This window comes from Nanorana parkeri, unplaced genomic scaffold (genome assembly GCF_000935625.1).
Source record: "Nanorana parkeri isolate BGI_ZX_2015 unplaced genomic scaffold, ASM93562v1 scaffold1647, whole genome shotgun sequence".
Taxonomy (NCBI): domain Eukaryota; kingdom Metazoa; phylum Chordata; class Amphibia; order Anura; family Dicroglossidae; genus Nanorana; species Nanorana parkeri.
The window spans coordinates 302,046-329,795 of NW_017307915.1; the positions used below are offsets into that span (position 1 = coordinate 302,046).

The window sequence follows — 27,750 nt, forward strand, 5'->3', positions numbered from 1 at the left end:
TTCTAGACATTTGTTGATGACGATTCTGCTCTAGATATCGGATGATATACACAAGCACCGGCGCTGTGATCATTGTTGCTGCACTTAGCTCATCTAGGAAAGTAAAAGACAAACGTGGGATTTATCAAATCTGGAGCAGACGGAATCTGGAGCAGCTGTACATGGCAACCAATCAGCTTCTCTCTTTTATTTTCAAAGCCTAACTGATCAAACTGAGAAGAAAAGCAAATTGGTTGCCATGACAACGGCTCCAGATCCTGTCTGCTCCATTTCTGATGAATTCCCCTCAGAGTGACACTGTGTATGTGATTTATTGACAGAGAGATTGTGTCTGTAGTTGGGGAGGGAAACCTGGAGATCGTCTTTAACCCCTTCATGCTTGGAGGTATTGAAGAGTAAAAAAATTAAGTTTTTATAATCAGTGGATTGTGGGTGCGATGCTCTGTCTCCTGCAGAGTATCCCTCCCATACCTCAGTACAGACAGGCAGTAAAAGGGATGGGAGGAAGAATGAATGCACTACAAATGTGATCACGTCTCCACAGTTTTATTTCATTGAGAACTACAAGTCCCTCTGCCCCAATTTGCTGAAGGGATTTGTAGTTTTCCATTCACAGCTATACAGCTTCATCAAATTAAAAACATAGGAGCAGCCAATGAGAAGAACCTCATGATTCAAGTAATTGGGGGAGCGGGAGGGGGTGCAAATGTGACCTGAATATGGGTGTAACATGAAGGTGAAATTACTCTTTAAACGTCCTCTCCGGGGTGTATTAGTTCATCTCTGAGGATTCATTCTCCTCATCCAGAGCAATGTCCCGGCTCCATTCATAGCTGGAGCTGATACTCTTCCTCTGGGGTCATCACATAACAATCTTCAGTCCTGGCTGGGTGGATTCCAGATTTTTCAGTTCTCTTTTACTTTCATCTGACAAGTGATTGTTCTCGATCCTAGAAGAGAGAATATAGATGTCATCAGATCTCTCTCACACCATTTCCTGTATTCTCCGGGGGGCAGTAATGAGGAATATGTATTATTATTATTATTATTAGGACTCATTTCCGCCTCATCAGACAATAAAGAACGTCCTGCCAAATATCTGACTGTGGAACTTTCTGTATCTCTCTCAGCAGCCAATCAGGCTCCGCCTCCAGTTACTATGATGGGTCAGACAATGTGGAGGAGACGATGAACATGGAGAAGTTCAGTGATTATAGGAATCCAGGAGACTACAACTGCCTCCCACAATCCAGAATCATTTCTATCCGGGTGTATGTTATACTTTATAGTACACCAAAACCTGCACAGACTGATGGACGGAGACACAGGAACTGATACAGAATGTGATGGACGGACACTGACTGATGGACATAGACTGGGAGAATGAACACACACACATGGACAGACAGACACACCTAGGGGATTCTGGGTAAGATACATTTACATGGTTATAACACGGATCACGGCTATGAACATGAGAGCGAAGTGTCAGCTGTGAAGAGCCCTCTGACTGGAACAATCAGGTCACATGACAAAACCAGTGTGAAGAAAGGCATTATGGGAAATAGCAGAATATGATCTGGAGGAGAGAAGAATGACAGGTTCTCTTCTTACTGCCCATACACACCATGGCACTATTCATTTCTATGGATGAGCCGTATTCCTCTGGATGACTGGAGGCCTCCATGAGTACAGGTCATCCATAGGAATGAATGGGACCACAGAGCTCATTGTCATTGAGAAGAAGACCCGACCGGGAAGTTGTCATTGCAGAGGCTGAGCAGTGATGGACAGGAATAGGAATACAGAGGGAACATGGAAGGAGTGCAGAGGAAGATCAGCATTCTACCAGTCAGGCTGCAGTCAGGGGGAAGCAAGATAAATAAATGGAAAATTAACTAAAAGTTCAGTTGTCCTTTTACTGCCACCACTGTAACCAGTATGACAGCAGTATTGGGATGTGAGCACAGTAATAGAGATGTGTGTGTTTATTATTATTATACAGGATTTATATAGCGCCAACAGTTTGCGCAGCGCTTTACAATATAAGGAAGACATTACAATCACAATACAATTCAAGACAAGATGGTAAGGAGGGCCCTGCCCCTGAGGGCTTACAATCTAAAAGGGAGGGGCCAGTGATACATGAGGAGGTAGCTGCGCGGGGATTAATTGTTTAAGAACGTGATAGTTCAGTGGTTAGGTTAAGGTGGGTAGACTTCCCTGAAGAGACGAGTCTTGTGGGATCGCCTAAAGGCAGTCGGAGTGGGAGATAGACGGACAGGTTGGGATAGAGAGTTCCAGAGGATGGGGGAGTCTCTAGAGAAGTCCTGGAGGCGACCATGGGAGGAGTTGATTGTCAAGGCTGGACAGGTGATACGAGTCTAACTGGATCTCAGCTGCGGAACAGGTGAAGGTTTTATTTGATGAGGAAGTTCAGTGAGCGACTCCCAATTACACCAACTGCTATAGGGAGACCGCACTCATCATATACTTCCTGTTAAACTAAGCTGAGGAAATATGCTACTGTGATTTAAAGATACTGCAGCCAACACCACAACTCATAGGTGGCAAGCTGTACCTATGCGGTACCAGCAGGCAGTGTATCAATGGATAGATAAACAGTAGGTGATGCAACAGGTTAATTCGGTAGCAAGCGAAGGAGATGCAAATATATGACCAGCAGGCAGTGTCAATGGACAGGTAACCGGCAGGTTAATCAGCAATAGGCAATGGCGATGCACATATATGCAGTTATATCAGCAGATAGCAATCAGCAATAAGCAATACAAGGAATGTTCCTGTACTCCCTTACAGACTTATCAGCAGGCAATAGACACTGCACAATGACAACCCCTCATGCGTCACTACGGTAGTAAGAGACTGTATCAGTCTAGTGTCACGTAGCAAGTGTAGGCAGGGAAATGTGAGGCAATCCGGAACAGCTGAAGCGGTACAGTGAGTTGTGCGTGTGAAATAGCAGCACATAAGCAGTATGGAAGCAGGCACAATACAAGTAGCAGAGTCAGTGAGAGGAGGAATTAGTTCCAGGATACTTGCGGTTGTGCTCCGTATAGCTCTACGCTCACAGCGGGGTGTAGTATTGATTCGGCTGTTGGTATGTCAGTACAGCGAGCAGGGTAGACTGTCCGAAGGAAGCCTGCAGGTTCTCTGTTCGTCACTCGACTCTCAACGAGAGAACGCTGAGTGACGAACCAGCTGACCTTTTACCCGTGGCGCCACGCCCCTTGGGCGGAGTCGTCGTGACGTCAGCAACGAGACGGCCCGTCGCTGGATCACAGGGACACGCTGGGTAAGTCTGTGACATTGATGAGGGAGCTAGAGAGCAGAAGGTCTTGAGAGGAGCGTAGGGGACGGTTAGGGTGATACTTTGGGACAAGGTTTGAGATGTAACCTGGGGAAGAGTTGTGAATCTTTAATTTAAGTTTCTTTCCATAGCCGGCTTCAGGCTCACCTATACCCTCTAGAACCCCCGGACATCTATGATCCCTATCAGGTAAGTGGAGGGAGATGAGAAACATCCATTTCTTTTCTCTTCTAGGAGCGATAGACCCGGAAAAACTCGGCTCTGAGAACCTCCAGGTTCAGGGCTGTCAGACTGTGACCAGGAAAACAGCAAATGAAGAAGTACAGTCTGTACTCAGTCTAGCTGGGGTGGTGCAGAGGAGGCAATAGAGTTCCAGGAGACATCTGCTGCCTTCAGAAAGAGTACCTGTCACTCCATATATGCTATTACAGGGAGGATTGTCAGCCCCTAATAGCAATAAAAGTTTAGTGAAAAAAATAAAAAGTAAACAAATTATAAACGTATAAAAATGGACCTGCTATTGCAATATGTCGCCACGTTGACATTATAAGTTTCACTGTCTGTTAATTGTTTTTCTTTGACACTTTGCGAGACCATGTGGCCTTAGCAAGTGCTCCCTTGCAATGTTCCCCACCCTATATCCTCACCTATGGACAGTTTTGGGTCTCATAGTTGCTGCTGTGTTGCAGCCTCATGCAGTATTAGGTGCAGACATTTCTGGGATCTATTTCCTGGACTCAGTCTCATCTTTTATCATTTACAGAACATTTCACATTTTATTGTGTCTGTGTCACTAAAATCACTCTGAATGTATTTTACTGACAATAGAACTTTATACAATTGTACTGATATCATGTGACATCAAAATTGCAGCGACCATGTTTGTATTCCACGTGTATTCCGCTGTCAGAGAATAGATCAGGTTTTGGGGATTTATAATAAAAATGAAGCCAAAACTTTTTCATTTTTTTTTGGATGAATGGAGAAGTTTTAGAACCCCTGTCAGGTTTTTATTGCTGTCTGTGTCCCTGTTAGGGAGAGTTGCCCCTCTCTATTTGTCCTGGAAACCCCATTATTACATAATGTGAAAGAAAATCCCACATTTGTGACATCTGGGACACAGATAAAAAAAAAGCTGACAGGGGTTATAAACTTCCCTGACTTTATACAAAACAAAATACCTTTTTGGCTTCAGTTCTACTTTAAGCTCATTTTCTTGCTTTACAAATGTGCATCCTACTATGTGTGCAAAAAACAAAACAAAAATCACATATTGCAGCTCTCCTGTCATTATATGTTGGGGCTGCATTAGTTTTCCTTATAACATTTCTGGCAAGTACAGAAAATACCTGTTGATCCTGCAAGAAATGTCCTTATGACTTCCTGTATATAACTTTACCTTCCTTCCTTCCAAACTATCATCTCTAAACTACTAAATTCCCCCACACCCCGTGTACTGGATATGAAGACAGAACACATGTTTGTAGTTCAAGTCAGCAGGACAAGGGAGCCATACACTGCTGGATTTTTGGCTGATTGATAGGAATCCGGTCTCAACACAAATGTTATGTAGTCAATACTCAATGGAACTTTCATGAATGAGCCGGGTAAAAATGTTAAACCAGAGAGAGACTGCAGCCAATCAGCTAATCACTCATTATGTATTCTACAAAATTGGCCGCCAATGACCCCCCCAGGGATTTCACTCGTTTTGTAGGGATTTACTCCCACTTCCTGTTGTGGCTATAGGACAGGAAGTGAAGGTAAATCTCCCCAATTAGAGATAGATATAAAAAAAAATAACAGGGGTTATAACCCGCCCTTCTTACCCTTCCACACCCTCCCCCTCCCTTACTCTATCCAAAACTTAATAAAACAATGTTATTAATAATTGTACATTTTAGTATCTCTGCAAAAAACTAAATCTTCCATATTTCAGCTCTCCTGTCCTCAGATGTTGCGGCTGCATTAGTTTCCTTTATAACATGTTCGGCAAGTACAGAAAATACCTGTTGATCCTGCCAGAAATGTCCTCATTACTTCCTGTGACCAATGTTATCTTCCTTCATACCGATCATCTCTAAACTACTAAATCCCCCCCACACCCCATGTACTGGAGATGAAGACAGTAGACGTGTTTGTAGTCCAGATTGGGTGACAAGGGATCCATACACAGCTAGAACTTTGGGCCAGATCACAGGAATCATTCACAATCTGTACAGTGGGAGGTCCTGTTGTCTCATCAGAAGTGAATTGAGTAGTCATTACCCAAATGACTATTGTTGAAGGAGCCGGGTCATAAATGTTCAGCCAAACAGTGAGTGCAGCCAATCATCTGTAGTCACTGTTTGTGTATTATGACAGTGGTGGGTGGTGAGTGTTAGAATACAATAGCCACAGTGGGAGATGTGTCCATCCAGACTGTATAATGAGCGGGGAGGAATAAGTTAGATTTTTTAATATTTGGCCTGAAGGCTGAACAAACCCCCCCTCCCCCAGAGCATCTCCCATGGCCGTCAGGTCTCTGGGTCTCCTCTCTGGTGTCCCCCAAGTAATCATCCCTGACACTGTGACAGGACTCAGGTGCCTCTGTAATGCTGCCGGTCCATGAAATTCACACCTCAGATACAGGGGGGCTCAGAGAGGAGGAAGTCCCCTCAGCTCCTCCTGGGCTCATCCTGTCACATGACACAGCCAAGGGACCCCTAGGACTTCCCCTCACTACTGTCAGTGTATTTCTGTCAGGGACGTACTCAGCAGCGGCGTCTCGGCCTCCAGCTCAGACGTCGCACTCCCTGGGCCGCCGAGCGTAGCTCCGCCCATTGAAGCCGGCTCCCTCGGTAAAAGCGAGGGAGATTCAATAGCTCGGCGTTCAGTCAATGGAGACTGTACGTTGAGTAATAGCTCTCCTACCCGCCTGCTGAACTGCCGCTTCTCCCCACTTACAAGCCCGAAACTTCACAGGAGTGAAGGAGGACAGAACCTGATCCCCCCCTGCACATCTCTTCTCTGGATTGTGGTCATAATACACTGCTGCCAACCGTGCTACAAACCGCACGTACCAGGGTTATATAGAGACTGTGATATTGTGCTGCTGGATTATATCGCCATCTGCTGGCAAGATATATACTGCAACCTCTTGTGAAATCTCCTACTAAGCAGTAGTTATACAGTACATATGCCATATCCCTTCAGGCTATTCCATATAGATTGCTTCTTATAGATTGATACTGATCTATCGTTAACCCTCATTTATGTGTGCAATATTGTGGGAAATTAATTAATTACCTTGTATGCTGGAATACACTGGTAGTTTTACTTTTGTTTAGTGGTATATGATGTTTGTGGGAGCTGCACCCCCTCACCACACCTAAGAGGGTTATAGCAGCATCCCCAGCCTGAATCTTTCAATAAAAAGATTAGCAGCATCCCCAGCCTGAACCACTTCCTTATCAGATTGGGCTGTGCCCTGAGATCCATATCTGAGCTCCATAGGCAGTGGGTAGAGTATTAAAATTTCTATAGAAAATTACAAAAACTAAATCAAACTTTTCTATGCACTCTGTAAGACAAGGGGCCAGAAGTCTGGGCTGGACAGATACATTAATCAACCAAAATAGCCTATTGCGTACAAGACTAAGCAATGAACAAACAATAGAGAAGAGAGCCTTGAGGAACTCGTTTCTGTACTAACCAAATTCATTCAAAGAAGTAAACATTGCGAATGAAGTGGAAAGCCTGGGTAACCATACAACCACAACTGACAATGCTGAGAGACCCTTCATTTCAAGGTCAGTAAATAAAAGTAAAGAATGAAGAAAGACCCAGATTAAGGATATCACGGCTCCATATGAAAAATGAACCGAGAAACATAAAAACTACAAGACAGACAATTCACCCGATTGTTCCAAGATTGGTGTCACCTATGATTATTGTCTGAGGTTGAGTAAAGGTGGCCATACACTGTGCAACCATCGCAAGACCTTAGTCTTGCGATGGTTGCACAGGGATTAAAAAAACGTACGATCTGCCTATCTTGGACAGGCAGATCGCACTCTCGATCATCGCAAGCCACGCCCCCTGAGGGGCGGGCTTCCGATGACCGCAATGCTGAACGGGCAGTGTGCGCGCGCGCACACCGGCCCGTTCGGCTTTTGTCTTCCGAGCGCTGTTCTAAAGGTGCCATACACTGCACGATTCTCGTACGAGAATCGCGGGGAATCGTACGATTCCCGGCGGGTTTTCGAACATGCTGGTTCGACGGAAAACGTGCGACCGTACAGTAGGAACGGTCGGGGGGGCGTGGCCGACTGAGGTGGAAGATGGCCGCATAGGAGAAGTGCTCCGGCTCCGTATCTGCAGCAGGACATAGTGACACGGCACTAGGGAATGCCAGCACTTGATTTTCATCTTCACATCTTCCTTATCCATCTGAGAAGAAGATGAACAAACGAAAACACAAAAGGAGGACCGCGGAAATTGACGGATTTCTTCAGGACAGCGGCGCCTCAGAGCCGGCAGAAAAACGGCGCTGATCCGTCCCGCGCAGCAACACTATCTTCCTCAGCCCATAAGAGCGGGAATGAAAAACAGCCTACGACATCTACTACAGCCCTAGATGACAACTCGGGCAGTGCTGGATCATCTAATCAGGGCAGCCCAGAAAAACATAAATCAAAGAGGGCGACCCCAAACTCCAGAGACAGGGAGGTAAGCGGTGACTCTCCCTCCACTACTGATGATATAGCTGACATACCAGATGATCACACTACATTGCTTGATGCATACCCCACATCTAACCAGCCAGTTATAGATACTAATTTAAAAGATATGCTCCTGTCCCTCCGTAACTTACTACATGAGGACTTTACCTCCCTCATTAACAAATTTACTGCGGAACTTAATGATTTGGGAGACAGGGTGGATTTCATAGAAAACAAAATGGGCGACTACGCAGAAGCGCATAATGAGCTTGTGGATGCCCATAAGACTACGGAAGAGGAGATCCCCCGCCTCAAAGATAAAATGGCGGATATAGAAGATCGAGCCCGTCGAAATAATGTCAAAATCAGAGGGGTGCCCGAAACGGTATCCTCGACTGATCTGAGAAGCTACATTCAGGGCATGCTCAGCAGCCTCTTTCCCTCACTACAAAGCTTTGAATTGGTGGTGGACAGAGCACATCGCCTCCCCAAGCCTTCTTACCTTCCTGCCACACTGCCTAGGGATGTCATTGCATGCATTCATTTCATCCATGTGAAGGAGCAATTGATGTCGATGGCACGTACCACATCTCCATTACCAACTCCCTACTCCCACATTGTGCTTTACAATGATCTCTCTCAGGCGACCATACAAGCCAGGAAAGCACTACACCCCATTACCAAAGCACTCCGTAATCACAAAGTGATGTATAAATGGGGCTTCCCCACTAAGCTTGTCATAACACATAATGGAAAATCGCATACTGTCTCAGAAGTAGACAAGGGTTTTAAGCTGCTTCAAGAATGGGGAATCCTCCCACCCCCCAATGCACCAATCCCTCCTTGAACATCCAGCACAACAGTATATTCACTGTTTTATGTTCCCTTTAGTGCCTATTAAATATGTTGACCTTCCTCAAGTTTGATTGGACACTACCGCGAGCTACAGCTCGCGGTATACTGAGACGCCGCAGCCGGGACGGATCACGACTTTTTTGACGGGATCCGCCCAGCTGCGTGAGTGACAGCTGGCTCTGCCTATCTAGAGGCAGAGCCAGCTGTACCCGCCCCCTCCCCCGTCCTTTCCGCCAGTCAGCGCTGGCAGATCGGATCGGTGAGAGGGGAATGCAGCCCCTCCCCCTGTCACGGCAGAGAGCCATGACAGGATCGAGAGGTGAGGGAATCCGGTATGTGTTCCCTCACCTCCCGATCTACTGAGCCGACCTGTGACAGTCTCATTGTCACAGGTCGGCTTAGAACTATGAGGTGAGTGGAAATCACTCATCTCATAGTTCTCCTTTAAGTATCAATATTGATAAATATCCCCTCAAGTATAGATCGGTGGTTGTGCATATTTTAGTCTCAGCCAGAATCCTCATAGCCCGAAATTGGAAATCCTCTACTATTCCAACCATTTCGGATATTATCCATAGAGTGTCCTCAAATTGTCACTTTGAAAGATTAATAGCATATAGATTGAATTCAGGGAAATTGTTCCACAAAAGATGGGACATGTGGATCCAATTTTCAAAATTAGATAATTAAAGTAAAATTATAGTTTGACATTACTATGTTTTAGAATGTGCCTAGATATAATGGAATGAGCATCCATGGCTCCTCTCTACTGTCATTCCTACCTTTCTATCCCCTGTCCTCCCCCACCTGTCTTGCTTTCTCTTCTCTTCCCATGTTCCTCCAACCTTCCATCCTTGCCCTACCTCTAGTACTTCCCCTTAGTACTCCTTTCTGCATCAACATACATTCTACTTTTGTAAGTGTTGAACGATATATCAGCTCCCGATTTACAGTATTCAAGTTGAAGACTTGGTGATAGTTGGTTCCATTGAGCCCAATTGTTTACTACATATATAAACTTGAATCTGAGTTATTTTGAATTTTCTTAGACAAGGCTGTATCTGTCTCATTGTTTCTACTATTGTAATTGAGTATATATCGTAGAAAGTAATTATCAATGTATGTGTTGCAGATGTTAAAAACCTTTAATAAAAATCTATTATTCGAAAAAAAACAGTAGGAACGGTCGCACGTCTCCGTTCACACTGCTCGATTCTCGTACGATCGCGGGATTTCCCGCGATTCTCGTACGAGAATCGTAGAGTGTATGGGCACCTTAAGTTATCAAACACATCCGAGATTTACTCAACTGAGTGCAGACAATATAAGTGAATTGACCAATCAACTACCATTTCTGAACCGATCAATTGGAAGAAAGTAAATAGTGGTTGGGGAGTCGCCAATACGAACAATGCTTCCCAACCATATAAATACAATGAGACACTTCTAAATAAAAGGAAAAGAAAAGAGAGGAGAGAAAAGAAATATAGAAAGACCGCTGAAGAAGACTTGCTGGATATACCAAAAGGACGGCCACTCATTGACCATTGCTGAGACCTTTAACCCCTTGCTGCCTAAAATGAGCCATCATCTCATCCAATAAGACTCTGAACATTTTTCTTTTGAAGGATTGGTGAGATACAGATTTTATATCAAAAATTAACTTTCTTTATTCTAAAATCATAGCGGTTATATTTTATTATTAGTGTTTTTGTTTACAATTCTTATTACCAGTGTGCAGGGCGAAATATTCTGATAATTTTTCGTATCTTATTTTATTCCTGAGATTGTATTGTGTATGGTTACATTGGGTACAGATCTGTGTGTAACTAGTTGCTATTGTAGGTATACTAGCCTGTTTGTTTGTTTGTTCCTGTTAGACTAGTAAACCTATTGTCTTCAGAACTTGTCAGGATTGTAAGGGAATTTTACTTTTGAGATACGTCTCTTTCTTTCCTATGGCCACGGAAAGTGAGAAACTGTCTTAAGGGTGTTTAGGTATTTTATTTAAATTTTTTTTTATAATGACTAATTAATTATTTCTTCAATTGTGTATTTGAATTGTAATCACCAGTAATTTAAGTTTTGTACAGAGATATATGATTATACTTGTATATTAATAAATTATTTGTATTTATTAGTGTAATTGGGAGATATTTATATATTTTGGTAAGAAATCACCATAGGAAAAAAGAAAATAGCACTGCGCTTCAAACTCGAAAATTATATTCCTAAAATGTAAAAAAAAAAATAGTATAAAATGTGAAATTGTCACAAAGTGATACACAATTTTGTGTCATACACAACACCTGTGTTGCACAATGCCTGTGCTGATGATAGTAAGAAACACTCTAGGTCTAATGGTCTAGACACCCCTGCTGCTCCGTCCCCCTTCTCCTCTTGCTCGCCCGCCTGCCGACGCTCGCCCGCCTGCCGACATTAGACAGCTCGGCTGCCTTAATGTTGTGGTGCCTGAACCTTGGCTCGCGTGCGAGCAGAAAGGGCCTCGAGTGCCCTCCCTGGCACGTGTGCCATAGGTTCGCCACCACTGGCCTAGACACTATAAACCATAATAAACATGGGAGAAAGAAAAAAAAAAAAACAGTGCTAGTACATCTCATAAAATGTGTACATATAGAAAATCCTGTGTTAAATCTCACAAGTGATGTATAACTCCCACTTAATCTACATAACCACATGTGAAGTCTATTACTTCTGGATACAATAAAGTCCTTCTATGTGAGGATATATCTTCCTGCTTTTATAATCCACACCACGTCCGTGAATGCAAAAACAATGAGTGAATCAGTGCTCTCCAGTCTCCACCGTGCTCAAAGATAAGATCTGGCCGCACTCACCGACTCCTATTGCTCACCATACTTCAGATGAACAATTAGCGCTTTGCTGATATATAGAACCAAATCCTCTCCTTTGTTTTTAGGCCCCATTCACACATGAATCGGCCTGCACGTACAGCTCTGTGCTGCGTGCGGGGCCGTACCAAGTAGCTGCCGGGAAGAACAGGTGCTGCGTGTGATTAGAACGCAGCCCCCTTCCTTCTCTATGGGGCTACGCGGCCGTACGCCCCCCTACGCTCACCTCATTTGCAGGTCCGTAGGTGTGCGGGTGATCGTATTCATACGCCGCCGGAATGGATCCTGTATGCGTCCCGGCCAGAAAACCCGCACCCCTACGGACCTGCAAATGAGGTAAGCATAGGGGGGCGTACGGCCGCGTAGCCCCATAGAGAAGGACGGGGGCTGTGCTCTAATCACACGCAGCACCTGTCCTTCCCGGCAGCTACTTGGTACGGCCCCGCACGCAGCACGGAGCTGTACGTGCAGGCCGATTCGTGTGTGAATGGGGCCTTAATCCGACAATAAATTTGGGTAGATTCCTCCCAACTCTGGCTTATCTTTTCAAAATCGTGTAAAACTATTCCTCCATCTTCCACCTTCTCTTGTGCTCAGAGAGAGAAAAAAAGACAGACCCGGAGAGCCTGAGCGGAGGGGCTACATGACTAGGGGGAGGAATAGTCCCGGGTGTAACAGGCTCAGGGGGTCACAACCGCGGCATCCGCGTTCCACCCTGGGACGCAGCGTCAGCGGCAGACCCTAGACGAGTCTGCGTTGTGAAGTGACGTCTTGCGTTCCAGCGTGGAACGCGGAAGTCGAATGCCGTACGTGCGGTCCAATCAAGACCGTCGGCGGTATATTTAAACGCACTCGAGAGGCTGACAAGGCGTTCCACAATTGCGGTTAGGAAGCCCTGCAGCCTCCCAACTCCTCGGACCTCGAATCCTTGCCTGGACGCTCTGCACCAGACCTACATCTGCACACCCCGGACACCATCTTCCTTCCAGCTAAATCCGGAACCTCACTGCCAGGCGACCCCTGGATCCACTACCTCTAAAGCGCAAGTACCCCTCTGAGGGATTAACCAAATGTTATCTGCGAGCTATTGACTTTCTTATACCATTGCTTGTTTGCCTGAGATCTGCTCAGTATCCTAGAGAATGCATTGGCTGGTGTATCAATTGTTTCTCAAGTACTTTCAGTTTGATTCTGTTACATTTAAAACACTACGGTCTATGAGTTAATAGTCCGCCCTTTAAATTACGACACAATTCGCATACGGCAGATGATGCTATAACCCCTAACTCCCCGTTCAGATTGGGAGTGACGCCAGGGATTAAGCCTGACTAGCCGTTTTCTCATTGTGTTCCAGGTACATTACTGGCGATAGTCACTGTCCATCCGCAGCTGAGATCTGAGAACTACAGAGGATTAGGGAGTGCGTGACACCGGGAGAAAGAGTTAAAAATAAAATGGGGGGGCGTGGTTTCCGCGGCTAGCAAGATGGACGCTAAGCTCCGGAGCTCCCGACCACCAGCAACCCAAAATTAGCTCCTGCAGCACCTAAACGGACGAAATGGGGAAGATTGGACCCCAATACCCCCCGGCGAAAACACCCTCGTCACAAGGGACCCAGCAAACCAAACAGGTACCGGACATGTTCCGATCCCAACGACACGAGGCCTCGGAGCCGCCACCATCCAACATGGCGGATGCCCCCTCCCGCAAGACCCACCCCGCCCTACCAGACACAGACGGCGAGTCCGTGCATGACTACATCAGGCACCTCCTGACTCGGTCCGACCTGAACTCCATCGCAGAGGACATTAAAACTGCCCTACATTCAGCGGTGACTGAACTGCGGGATGACATCCGCGATATCGGCCGTAGGCTGACAGTGGCCGAAAAAGCGCGTGCGGCCAGAGATGTAGAGATCCGACAGCTCCACTCCCAAAACGAGTCCACATCTCAATCCCTTATCGTAATGAGACGCCAGCTGGAAGATTTGGACAACCGAGGACGCCGGTCAAACATAAGGGTCCGAGGCCTCCCTGAATCCATCATGCCAGAGGCGGTCCCCACCACACTTCTCAGGTTATTTAATGATCTGCTGGAGAGGCCTCTGGATTCCCCTATTGAATTTGTACGAGCACACCGGGCGCTTAGACCCAGGCTGGCGCTGGAAGATACGCCTAGGGATGTTATCTGCTGCCTGCAGAGCTTCCCTTTGAAAGAAGAGATTCTGCAGCGCTCTAGACGCAGAGGTGCGGTGTTCCTGGACGGGTCGGAGGTGAAACTATTCCAAGACCTCTCCGTCCACACACTACAACAGAGGAAAGCACTTCGCCCACTGTTGGAATGCCTCCGCCACCACAGCATAGTATACAGATGGCGATTCCCGTTTTGTCTTTCTGCCACACACAGAGGGAAAACGGCGCTCCTGCGAACACCCGATGACCTGGAATCGTTTTGCTCCACGTTGGGTCTCCCTCCAGTCACGATCCAGGATTGGTACGAGGATTTGAGACCCACTCCTCCACCGCAAGGAGACCGGCGGCGATCCCCGACTCGCCCACCTAATTTGCTCCACCGACGCTCCTCGCCACCGGCCCGGGCAGGCCCAAAACGCAGCAAGCCTCACCGCTCCCCATCAAACGTGGATGAGATCCCTCCAGATCTGCACGTAGAAGAACAACGTTTCCACTGAAGCTCCAGATGCAGCCCCGTGTAACTTTGTTGCCCCTCAAGCTGGTGACCCCACTCAGAACCACAAGACACCCTCCAACACTTTCCCGCACTTCGAAGCACCACGTGGAACCCGGATAGCCTCCTGTTGCACGCTACTACCAGACCGTCCCTGCATGCCCTCGCCCTCCTCCCCACGTCCACCTACAGGACCCCACATTCTGCTACAACCTGGACCTACGTTATGCTTCATTGCCCCTCAAGCTGGCACCGGTGGACATTCTCGGCTAGAAAAGACCCTACCCAGCAAAGACGAGACCTGTGGAGGGATGAGTATACCAAAAGCACATATCCTGATTTGTATAGCATAACTGCTGCCACACTACTCCTACCCGTTATACACACCGCATATCACCCTGCCTCCCAACCCTGTTCATCCCCCCCCCCCCACCCTGGCAACAGGAGAGATCGAGACCCATCTCCTCAGCATCCTGTAGGCTCCCTCGCTCCACCGAGGTGGTCCGCATGAGAGAGGGGTGCACCACAGCTACCAGCTTGTCATAGATGGCAATTTTTGGGGCCTGCATTATTGTTATGATCTTACTGCTCTTACTCTGTTGATATACTGTTCACTGTTATGTTGGGGAAAACCCGTTAGATTTTTGTATTTAAACGCTTACAGCTTTAAGTGCTCTGTTGGCTCTGTATAGCGGGCTCGCTCCGCCCCCTAGACTCACACGATCACCATTCCACCGACACGTCACCACGCCCACCACCCCATTGCCGGGGCATAGGCGTGTACCCAAACCGTCAAGTGGAGCGTCACAGACGGGAGTACTCAGGTAGGGAGGCTGGGGGTCGGACCGAGCCGCTTCGGTTGATGTTTCAGAACCTTGATGGTTTTACCACCCTGCTACAAAGTTCTCATGTGTTCTACACCTCAGCAGGACTCCCGACTGACCACGCTGGGAATACCACACATGCATCACTAACCCCATATCGTCCTACTGTCCATACCTCGACCTTGCTCCGCACTGGACTACTTTAGCTGGGTTGTACGGTGCTACTGGAGACAATCCCACACGATCTTTGTGTTCACACTGACACAGAGGTCCCACCCCTCCAAGTGCGGCAGTCTTTGCTCTACGGTACCTTTGACCCACTGACGATACCCAAGGGCTTGACTGCTCCCTAAACACCCAATTTCTTAGAATTTCGTTAAAACCACACCCCGGTACTTCCGCACACCGCTCTGTGCGGTGTGACCGAGGCCACTGCTGGGGTTGGCTATCTGTTACCCCACCCAACTACTTGTTTCCCTCCCCTCCAAACCTCTGAACAGACCTATCCCTCCACCTGACCCTTCCATCACCACTCCCAATCCCAAACCACCTATCCACCCAACCCCTACCCCACCTGCTGAGACCTGTGGTGATGGGCGACCTGTCCGACCTGAGGGTGGTTTATCTCAATGCGAAAGGTCTTAACGCACCCGAAAAACGCTCCTTGATCCTAGGTGACTTACACAAACAGGGGGCTTCTATAGCGCTACTCCAAGAGACACACTTCAAACATGATAAAATCCCTAAAACTTACGGACCAACACTACCATTTGGCGTATCATGCATCATCCCCCTCCAACAAATCTCGAGGGGTAACCATCCTTCTACATAAACACGTCCCTTTTCAAATTCAAGGAACACTGACGGACCCTGAAGGCCGATACATCGCCTTGAAAGGCATCATAGGCCACACCCCCATCACAATAGCATCCACGTACGCTCCCAACAAAAACCATGCAACTTTCCTCAACAAATTCATATCCGAACTTTCTGATTTTGCAGAAGGCATGCTAGTGATGGGTGGTGACCTCAATGCCCCTCTTGAGCCCCTGATCGACACATCAAACGGCAGATCCTCCCTGCCATACCGGACCCTTAAATTTCTGAAAAAACGTCTCTCCTCATTACAGCTGTGTGACACCTGGAGGACCCTCAACCCCAAGGATCGCGACTACACATTTTACTCCCACATCCACGCTAAATACTCCCGAATAGACTACATTTTCGTGACCCAAACAGATTTACCCAGACTCCAATCCGTCTCGATTGGGAACATCGCCTCATCTGACCATGCACCGATCTCGGCCACATTCTCTATCTCTCCCCCGACACTACGACAATCCACCTGGAGGTGTGTCACTTAACGTAGACACACTCTCCAAGGAACTGAAGGAGTATTTCTCCTTCAACGCAACAGGCGACACCTCCCCCATGATTACCTGGGAAGCCCACAAGTGCTTCATCAGGGGTCGAATTATCTCCATGGCGGCGAAGTTAAAGAAAATACGGTTAGCACAGATACAGACACTCCAAGCCAAACTCCGCACACTAGAGACGATCCATAAAGAATCTTTAGCTCAACGTGATTTAATCGCACTGACGGAAACCAGACCGGAACTACTACACCCCCTGATGACCAGACGCGCCTTCACCCTGCGCACGGGACACTATTACTCAGAGGGCGACAAATGTGGCAGGCTCCTGGCCAGAGCAGTTCGAGAGAAGAAAGGTAATTCCCACATCCACTGCATAAGAAGCTCCCCCTCCAAAACTACTCGCTCGCCCCCTGAGATAGTGTCCTGTTTCCAGGAATATTATGCAGCACTTTACAACCTGACCCAGCCCTCCCAATCACGACCTGGTGACACAGACCGCATTAAAGACATCCGACAGTTCCTGACGAGAGCCAATATGCCCTCTATTAATGACGCACTCCTTACATCCCTAGACAAACCGCTAACGGAAGAAGAGCTCCGAACTTTTATTCAACAGTCAAAGCTGGGCAAGAGTCCAGGCCCTGATGGTCTGACGACTCAATACTACAAATCCTTCTTGCCTACACTACTCCCACACCTAAACTCGGCCTATAATTCCCTTAAAGCCTCCGCACACCCTCCCCCTCAACATCTAGAAGCTCACATAACGGTAATCCCCAAAGACGGGAAAGACCCCACGCTCTGCCCTAGCTATCGACCCATCTCACTCCTCAACGTGGACCTGAAGATCTTCACGCGTGCCTTGTCGAACTGCCTTCTCCCGCTGTTACCTGACCTGATCACCCCCAACCAGGTGGGTTTTATCCCAGGACGGGAGGCTAAAGACAGCACCACAAGAGCTCTCAACCTCATACACTGGGTACGACAACATAAACTAGAGACACTGGTGCTGTCCACGGACGCGGAGAAGGTGTTTGACAGTGTAGCTTGGGACTTCATGTTTGAGGTCCTGCGGCACATTGGCTTACCAGATCGCATGATACACTGGATAGCAGCAGTATACTCCAACCCCAGGGCGAGAGTCAGGACGATGGGATGCCTATCAGACAGTTTCCCAATTACCAACGGGACTCGTCAAGGCTGCCCGCTATCTCCCACCCTATTCGCACTTACCCTAGAGCCATTCATCAGAATAGTACAGCTTGACACCGACATCACAGGAATCAACATAGGTACTGAGACTCACAAGACAATGGCATACGCAGACGACCTATTGTTCTTCCTCACTACACCCAGAACCTCCCTACCGAAACTGATGACAAACTTTGAGATGTACGGCCAACTATCCAACCTAAAGATTAATTTTTCCAAATCTGAGATCATGCCCTTAAACGAGACGAACGGAACCAGAACCCACCTTCAAACATCCTTCTCCTTTCTCTGGCGCCCCGACCACATCCCTTACCTAGGAATAAAACTGACTTCAGACCTGTCCCGACTTTACGACGCTAACTTCGCACACTTACAAGACTCCATACAGAAAGACCTCAAATCCTGGAGGTCTTCTCATGGTTTGGGAGAGCAGCCTTGCTGAAGATGAATGTTCTACCTAGAATACTTTACCTTCTCCAAACCATTCCCATCAAATTACCACGCTCGTTCTTCCGAGTCTTAGACACTGCCTTCTCTGCCTTTGTGTGGTAGGACGGACGTCCCCGCATATCCTGGTCACTACTCAAACAACACAAAACCAAAGGTGGCTTAGGGGTCCCAGACTTATTTCAATATTATAAAGCAACGCACCTCACCAGAGTCTTACATTGGCACCTCCATACTGACACTAAACTATGGGCCTCGTTGGAAAATGCCACCTCCGACGTCCCTCTTTCCTCGCTGGTGTGGCTTAGAACTGCACTGTGGCCGCCAACGGTACGCTCCCACCCACTAATAGGAGCGACCCTTGCGATTTTCTCCTCTATCAGAAATCGAGAAAGCCTGACCTCTCTACATAGCTCTATGGAACCGCTGATGCATAACCGCGACTTTCCCCCAGGTGTCACAAAAGACTTCGTATCCCACTGGTCCCAAGAACCCCCTCTAAGAGCACATCTCTTTTTCACATCACGCACATTCACACCTAAAGCAGACCTGGCAGACCTCACGAAACGGGGATCACTGCCTTGGTGGGTTTACTTCCAAATCAGACACTTCCTAACGAGCTCCACCCGTAAGACTTCCGTCTCTAGAGACCTTACTCCATTCGAACGACTCTGCCTAGGCAAAGGCCCGACCAGACACCTAATATCCTGGCTATATGCCTTACTACAGAAAGACCTCTCACCACACGGAACTCACCCACGTGCTAAATGGGAACGGAACCTCCACACCACAATCCCGGAGGACACATGGATAGACATATGCTCCACAGTACACAAATGTGCGTTTAATAGCAGAATGCAGGAGACTAATTATAAAATCTTAGTCTCTTGGTACAGAACTCCACACTTACTGCATCGCATACACCCAGCCGTGTCCCCGCTATGCTGGCGATGCCTATTAGAAGAAGGTACCCTCACACACATTTTCTGGTCCTGCCCCCAAATACAACCGTTCTGGAGGAAAGTATACGAGATAATTCATAAGATCACTGGAGCCACGCTTCCCTTCTCAACCACACATTCCCTTCTACATTGGGAACCGGACCGACCGACAGGCACATTTAAATCGCTACACAGACACCTCATTAATGCTGCACGTACGATCATCCCCCGCCACTGGAGACAGACCGAGGTCCCTACGATTCGCGAATGGCTGACACAAGTAGGACACGTATACGAAATGGAAGAATTATTGGCCACCAAGCAAGACAGACTAGATCACTTTAGATCAATGTGGTCCTACTTTACCACGACAACGGATCTAACCACCCTCTGTTGAACCACCTTAGGTCGGACAGAGAACAGCTCTATATGACCTCCCCCATACCCTCGTCTTGCATTCCTAACTCCATGACTTCCACATAAAAAACCATTGACTTCCCACTGATCTCTGTTTACCAATCTGTGAGCCGCACTGGCCTTGGTTTCTCGGCTTCTTGACCGCTTCGACAAATGACAACAGGGTATCAATCTCGGGCACTTGATGTGACGGACCTCCTGGTACCCCGACTGGGTACCTCCGTCAGAAAACAGCTTCTTCTCTCCGCTGGAACCCGAATTCCAGTGTCCTCAGCCCAAACCTGCCTAATTATTGGACAGAACCAATATCTTAGGACAGAACGCCAACCACTCAATCATTAGACATCACCAATGTTGAGGTGGAAAACAAGATCTGCTTTATTGAAGACCAGCTCAGTATATATACAGCTATGGGGGTCTAAACACATAACGCAATCAGACATCCCCTCCCCGATGCCTTAATGAATTAATAGGGAGAGAGGAGACACAGGTGATGGGATTATCTCCTGAGTGTATCATAGTGTGATTTACTCATCTACACCCAGAGTCAGCTACTGCTAGAATCAGCTATCCTAATCCCATCATCAACACAATACAACAAAAGGGCCAATTAACTGTAACAGTTCAATGTCCAGAATTATCCCCCTTCAGTGCTGCTGGAGTCACAGCCTGTACCTATAATATACACAGGGTCATCCAAATGTAATGCCGGGGAAAATGTACAGTACATCCCTCCACACATAAACCTGGTACAATGGTTAATTGTAACCCCAAGAGATCCGAGGGGGGTCTCCATAGTTCTGGGTCCATAGTCAGTTGGAAGGAGGCTAGCCCTCAGGCTCCTCCAACAGCACCAGTGACGGTTCAGTCCGTCACACATTTCTCCCCTCCCAACAGTAGACTAACCAGGTACCAGACCACCAACTGGTCTGGACCTGTGTTAGTCGGGCAAGATAAATTCAAAAGCTCTTCCAACTGGTCCGCTTGACTCTCCTGCAGGAGAGTGATGCCGCGCACATCATCTCCCGGGTAAATACACTGCTGCTGGGGAACGAGGATGCTCCCCTCCCCTCCCTGGAACTCTGGGTGCCGCTGGTGAGAAGTGTCAGGTACACTCTCTCCTGGGAACATTTCCAGCTGCTGGGAGGAAGTGACAGCTGTACCTTCTCCCTGATGCTCCATCTGCCGCTGGGGAGAGAGGTCAGCTACCTCCACTCCCTGGATCTCCTTCTGCCGCTGGGGAGAAAGGTCGGCTACCTTCTCTCCCTGGATCTCCATCTGCTGCTGGGGAGAGAGGTCAGCTACCTCCACTCCCTGGATCTCCTTCTGCCGCTGGGGAGAGAGGTCAGCTACCTCCTCTCCCTGGATCTCCTTCTGCCGCTGGGGAGAGAGGTCAGCTACCTCCTCTCCCTGGATCTTCATCTGCTGCTGGGGAGCGAGGTCGGCTACCTCCTCTCCCTGGATCTCCATCTGCTGCTGGGGAGCGGGGTCAGCTACCTCCTCTCCCTGGACCTCCATCTGCCGCTGGGGAGCGAGGCCGGCTGCCTCCTCTCCCTGGAACTCTGGTGCTGTACCAGGTGCCGGGCAGAGGCTTGTGGCCCTTTGCCCTGTTGCCAGCACCTCACCTGAGGACTCAGCAAGCTGTACAAGCTCCACAGAAAAGTCCATTAGATCCTCAGTCTCTGGGCATATGGCTTCCACTGGGTCTGAGACACTTTGCTGGACGTGTCTCAGCAGCTCCTTGTATGCCTTTCCCAGTAGCCATTCTTGTCTCACCACAAACTCCAAATCAGCTCTCAGCTCTGGAACTCTCTCCAAACCAAGCAAGTCTTCCCGGTATGCAAAAAGGTCCTCTAGGGCAGAGTCCCCATCATCCCCAAACATATCCACCAGGGTGTCCCACAACAGTCCCGGGTCATCAAAGTTGTAGCCCTCTGGATATTCAGCTGTAAATCCTGGCTGAGTTTGTTCTGCATACCAATGCAGGGCCCGGTACCATTCATCCAGCTTTACCTCTCGCTGAACCAACGTGTGCAAATCAGCCCCCCAATGCTCCTGATGCTGCTCTCCCAGGATAGCCATTCGCAGGGCCATCTGATCCTGGACCCTTTGTTGTGGAAATGGATGAAATCGGCCCCGGTGTGCCTCGGTAATATTCCAGAGAGCTGTCCGTGCCGTCTGCCTGAGGGTGAAGTAGTCTTGCGTAGACAGACCCCTTTCTCCCTTTGGACAGATGATCTGCAACCATTTTGAGTACTCCACTGCCAGGGTCATGGCTGCTTCGCTTCTTGAGTCGGTTCTCCTCACCCGGCTGAGAAATCGATCCCGGTGGTGGTTTGGACTGCTCCGTAGGGAGGAAGCAAATCCCACCGCTTGCCACCAATTGTGACGGACCTCCTGGTACCCCGACTGGGTACCTCCGTCAGAAAACAGCTTCTTCTCTCCGCTGGAACCCGAATTCCAGTGTCCTCAGCCCAAACCTGCCTAATTATTGGACAGAACCAATATCTTAGGACAGAACGCCAACCACTGAATCATTAGACATCACCAATGTTGAGGTGGAAAACAAGATCTGCTTTATTGAAGACCAGCTCAGTATATATACAGCTCTGGGGGTCTAAACACATAACGCAATCAGACATCCCCTCCCCGATGCCTTAATGAATGAATAGGGAGAGAGGAGAAAGGGGTGATGGGATTATCTCCTGAGTGTATCATAGTGTGATTTACTCATCTACACCCGGAGTCAGCTACTCCTAGAATCAGCTATCCAAATCCCATCATCAACACAATACAACAAAAGGGCCAATTAACTGTAACAGTTCAATGTCCAGAATTATCCTCCTTCAGTGCTGCTGGAGTCACAGCCTGTACCTATAATATACACAGGGTCATCCAAATGTAATGCCGGGGAAAATGTACAGTACATCCCTCCACACATAAACCTGGTACAATGGTTAATTGTAACCCCAAGAGGTCCGAGGGGGGTCTCTATAGTTCTGGGTCCATAGTCAGTTGGAAGGAGGCTAGCCCTCAGGCAACTCCAACAGCACCAGTGACGGTTCAGTCCGTCACACTTGACACAACCTAAACTACTGCACTACCCAATTATCATACTTGCATAAATAACGAAATAGGGTTCTATCGCTGTCGCGAGGAGATAGGCCGAGAAAACCTACTGACACTCCAATGGGATCAATGGAACAGTTAGGTGTCACGAGAACAATGATGGTACCTACACCCTAACCCTCCCTCCCCTCCCCCCTACCTTCTACTACCCCTCCAGTCCCATGTTTGTTATTATACAAGATTCCGACGCTATGTATAAATGACTCATCAAACAACCCGCATGTGGGTCGAATGCATCCTTGTATATCCTGACTGTATTCCTGTAAAATTCTAATAAAAACCTATTTGAAACAAAAAAATAAATAAAATGGGAACAGCTGCTCTTACCTGATTGGACGTGGGAGTCAGGTGTCCGGGAGGAGCCGCATGGGAAGGATCTGCAAGGGCTGAGGGACGTCCTCTTTCTGGAAATCAATGAAGGAAGCAGGTTGTGTGCTCTTCACCCTGCGGACCAGAAAATACATATTGTGGCCATGAGTGGCCTGAAGGCTTTATTGGCCCAGGTCTGGGCGGCTGCAGAGCAGAGGGGACCGCAATGGCTCCGGGTGCAATTGAAGGAGGTATTTGGGGGGGTCCAGGGGGGCCCCATCCACCCCCTGTCCCAAGAACGTGCCAGGGGTCTAGGCCTCCTGAGCGCCTGATCCCCTCTCTCACCCCTAAGTCCGGCATCCTCGTGGGGAGCCCCTCCAGGAACCCTCCAGCCCCTCACACACTGCCCGTGGTCTCTGGGTCTGGAGTGAGGGCTGGGAGGAATCCCTGTCGCTGACAGGACTCAGGGAGAGGTTGGGCCTGCATCCTCGTGGGAGCCCCTCCAGGGACCCTCCGGCCCCTCGCACACTGCCCGTGGTCTCTGGGTCAGGTGTGAGGGCTGGGAGGAATCCCCGTCGCCGACGGGACTCAGGGAGGGGGGGGTGTGGTGGTCGGGTCCCCGTCGCTGGGTGGGGTGGTGTCCCCCGGGGTGGGCTTGGTGGTTTACACACTGCGTTGCCCGTCGCTTTGGAGTTTTTGGTATGCAGACCGTCGCCTCAGAGGAAGTCAATAGTGAGGAGATGCATCAGGTGGGCGGATCTATGCGAGCATTACAATCATAGAGACAGGAGCTCCAGTGGACACAATCCATGTGCAATTGCCTTATTTTAATTGTAAGTGCATTTTAATCGGTTTAAATAAATTTATTCTGACATACTACACTATGGGGAGCCTTTTTCTCTCTCTCTGAGCACATGAGAAGGTGGACGATGGAGGAATAGTGTTACATGATTTTGGAAAGATAAGCCAGAGTTGGGAGGGATCTACCCCAATTTATTGTCGGATTAAAAACAAAGGAGAGGATTTGGTTTAGGGTTGCCACCTGTCCGGGATTCACCCGGACAGTCCGGGTTTTGAATGCTGTGTTCGGGTTTCATGGCAGCAGAAACCCGGACACAAGATGTCAGGCAGACAGGGGCAACCAAAATTAGGATAGGGGCTACTGGCCCCGCACTGAAAATAGTCTCAACTGTTATATTTACATACGATTGGGTGGCACTATTTACATATGAATAAGCTGTAAGTTATTCTCCCCAAAAAATGTCCGCGCGACGCTAGAGTGTTCGGGTTTCGCTTGAAGAAAAGGTGGCAACCCTAATTTGGTTCTACATATCAACAAAGCGCTAATTGTTCATCTGAAATATGGTGAGCAATAGGAGTCGGTGAGTGCGGCCAGATCTTATCTTTGAGCGCGGTGGAGACTGGAGAGCACTGATTCACTCATTGTTTTTGCATTCACGGACGTGGTGTGGATTATAAAAGCAGGAAGATATATCCTCACATATTTCAAGGACTTTATTGTATCCAGAAGTAATGGACGTCACATGTGGTTATGTAGATGAAGTGGGAGTTATACATCACTTGTGAGATTTAACATAGGTTTTTCTATATGTACACATTTGATGAGATGTACTAGCACGTTTTTTTCTTTCTTTCTCCCATGTTTATTATGGTTTATAGTGTCTAGACCAGGGGTCAGCAACCTTAAACACTCAAAGAGCCATTTGGGCCCGTTTCCCACAGAAAAGAAAACACCGGGAGCCACAAAACCCTTTAGACATTCAAAATAAAGATAACACGGCATATGTCGTTTTTTACCTTTATGCTATGTATATAGGTATATGTGTGCTTAGTAACGCCCTGGACTCAGGGCTTACCTGAGACCCCACCTGAGTGTGACCCTGCAGAGCACACCATAGATCCTGCACAACCCATCTGAGACTCTCTATGGTGGGCTCTGCAGGGCCTCAGGTTGGCTGGTCCCTGGGTCCCTTTGCCTGTACCTCCTCCCAACTCCTCTTACCTAGTGCTGCTGGGGCCTGGCCTCCTCCACCCCCTACCCTGTCACCTCTGCCATGCCGCCCCTGGTACAGCTGATACTCATGTAAGAGGCCCCCCAGGATGCCCAGACCCCTCACATGGGTACTGGCCATACCTACACTTCTCCTCTCCTGCCGCCTGTTACTAGGGATGCAGCCGGGAGAGGAGGTGAGTCACAGGACCCGCCCCCTTGCTAAGAAGCCCGTCAGCAGTGCGGGGCCCCCCGGGACCCTGCACTGCCGCATATTCCACTAGAAGGTGGCCCAGGACCGGACCTCACTGGACCCCCCAAAGCCTCAGGCCCCGAGGCCCCGGCAGTAGTTCCGTCCCTGGACAGGGAGCCGCATCAGAGGGATGAAAGAGCCACATGCGGCTCCGGAGCCGCAGGTTGCTGACCCCTGGTCTAGACTGTGACGACATGGCGATCAGTTTATGTGTATTGGTGATGAGTTATGTTTTGAGTACGTTAGGGAAAGACTATCAGCCCCATCCCTAGTTATCTCCCATTGTTCTCTGAGGGAGCTCAGAACAATGACATTCTGGCCAGGCTCTTGCTATGGCTGTCTGGAGCTCGTTAGCAGGTGGACACCTGTGGTGTTGAGCAGACCGATTGTCTGTGAGGGGAGGGTGGATGTGATGCGATTATAATCTGATCTCATCACTTGCTGTATATAAGTTTGAGCAGTTGTTCAATAAAGGAGAGTTTGTTTACCCTACACTGAGTCCCGACCAGTGACTGGGGAAACTGGGAGCTAAAGATCTTCAGGTTGCAATATCTTCTCAGCAAGGAAGAAGACAGCGGCGGACAGACTCATCCTGAGTACGGGGGTCCGTCACATAGACCATTAGACCTAGAGTTTTTCTTAAGGTGCCCATACACCTTACAATTTATCTGCAGATTTTCTGTGGTCAGATGGAAAAAGTGCAACGGATTGACCCAGGTGGAGATTACTCCATCCACACAGTTAAGTGTAGCTGGATGAATCTGTTGCACCTTTTCCATCTGACCACAGAAAATCTGCAGATAATTTTAAGGTGTGTGGCCAGCTTTTCTATCATCAGCACAGGCATTGTGCAACACAGGTGTTGTGTATGACACAAAATTGTGTATCACTTTGTGACAATTTCACATTTTATATTTTTTTTTTCACATTTTAGGAATATAATTTTTGAGTTTGAAGCGCAGTGCTATTTTCTTTTTTCCTATTTTGGGTGTACTCGCCTATTAAGCACAGCTGCTCTTAGAGTGTTATTTCATTCCTAGCGCAGTTTTTTTCTATCTAACACTAAGAAATCACCATAAGCTCAAAGAACTCAGAGAATTGGTTTGGGGTGTATTATTAATTGTCTGAACTAAATTCATACTGTTTGTTAAGTTATTTATTATTTGCTGTAATCGGCTGGAGGCACTGTCTATTAAATCTAATTATAATTCAGACACCGCCCTATTATTAATAATTCACCAAGATTTTTATACTACTCAATCACTACACTACACTCAGGGCAATGCTTAGTATCTGAGGTCTGAGCGGTCTGCATGGGGGATGTGTGTATTGGGAGGGGAGATTTCTGATGGAGGAGATCTGTGATGACAGAGGTGGGGGATTGTGCTGGGGGAGGGGGAAGGGAGGAAATGTGTGATGACAGAGGTGGGAGGATTGTGCTGGGGGAGGGGGAAATGTGTGTGAGACTCTGATTGCTCCCTACAGTGAGATCAGATCCCCCCGTGTATGACCTCCGTTAATATCATCTATATTACTAGTTATCCAAGTGATGACATCATCATATTTATCATTTATTTATATATATATATATAGGATATAACACTGTCCCAGAATATTATTGTCTCAGTCAGTCCTGTTATACTCACTGTAATTCCTCTATCCGGCTTGTTGTCAGAGCTTCCATCACATCCCGGAAATGAGGACCCTCCAGATTGTTCAGTGACAGGTCCAGTGTCCTCAGTGTCCGGTTATTTCTTATTCCAGATGTCAGGTCGGGGCAGGAAATGTCTGTCAGATGATTATTATACAATCTGTAGAAGAAGAAGAGAAGAATGTTACCAGAAGACAATGAATGTCTCCCCCAGGAATGAATGGAACTATTCTCTACATGAATGTAACTCATTTCTCTTTATTGGGATCATTTATGTTCCATCACTTTATAAAACTCCAGGAAATAGAATACACAGAATGTGATAATGGAGGAGACAATATAGAGCTGGTTTTTGGGGATTTCAAGTGAAACTGAAACCTTTCTTGGATGAATGGAGAAGGATTAGAAGACATTTTATGTTCTTATTGCTGTCTGTGTCCCTGTTAGGGAAAGTCGCCCCTCTCTATGTGTCCAGGAAACCCCGTTATTACATAATGTGAAAGAAATTCCCAAATTGTGAGTTGTCATTAGAACAGAAATAGATGGGAAATCCTCCAATGGGGACCTAGTTCTGGTGATTCGGATGACCCCCCCAGGGATTTCACTCGTTTTTTAGGGATTTACTCCCACTTCTTGTTGTGGCTATTGGACAGGAAGTGAAGGTAAATCTCCCAAATTGGAGATAGATATAAAAAAAAAAAAATAACAGGTGCCCTAACTCTCCCTTCTTACCCTT

General features: G+C 47.8%; 1 protein-coding gene across 1 annotated transcript in view; it reads right to left on the reverse strand.

The window, feature by feature from the left end:
- LOC108799166 (ribonuclease inhibitor-like) overlaps positions 1 to 27,427 on the reverse strand; it is a 201,132-nt gene extending 173,705 nt beyond the window's left edge. Inside the window, exons 1-2 of the mRNA XM_018570982.1 lie at positions 27,393 to 27,427; positions 27,010 to 27,174 (exon numbers count right to left, since the gene is read on the reverse strand). Of these exons, the coding sequence (XP_018426484.1) occupies positions 27,010 to 27,174; positions 27,393 to 27,427 (200 nt within the window). The remainder of the gene's footprint in view (positions 1 to 27,009; positions 27,175 to 27,392) is intronic.
- Positions 27,428 to 27,750: the final 323 nt, after the last annotated feature.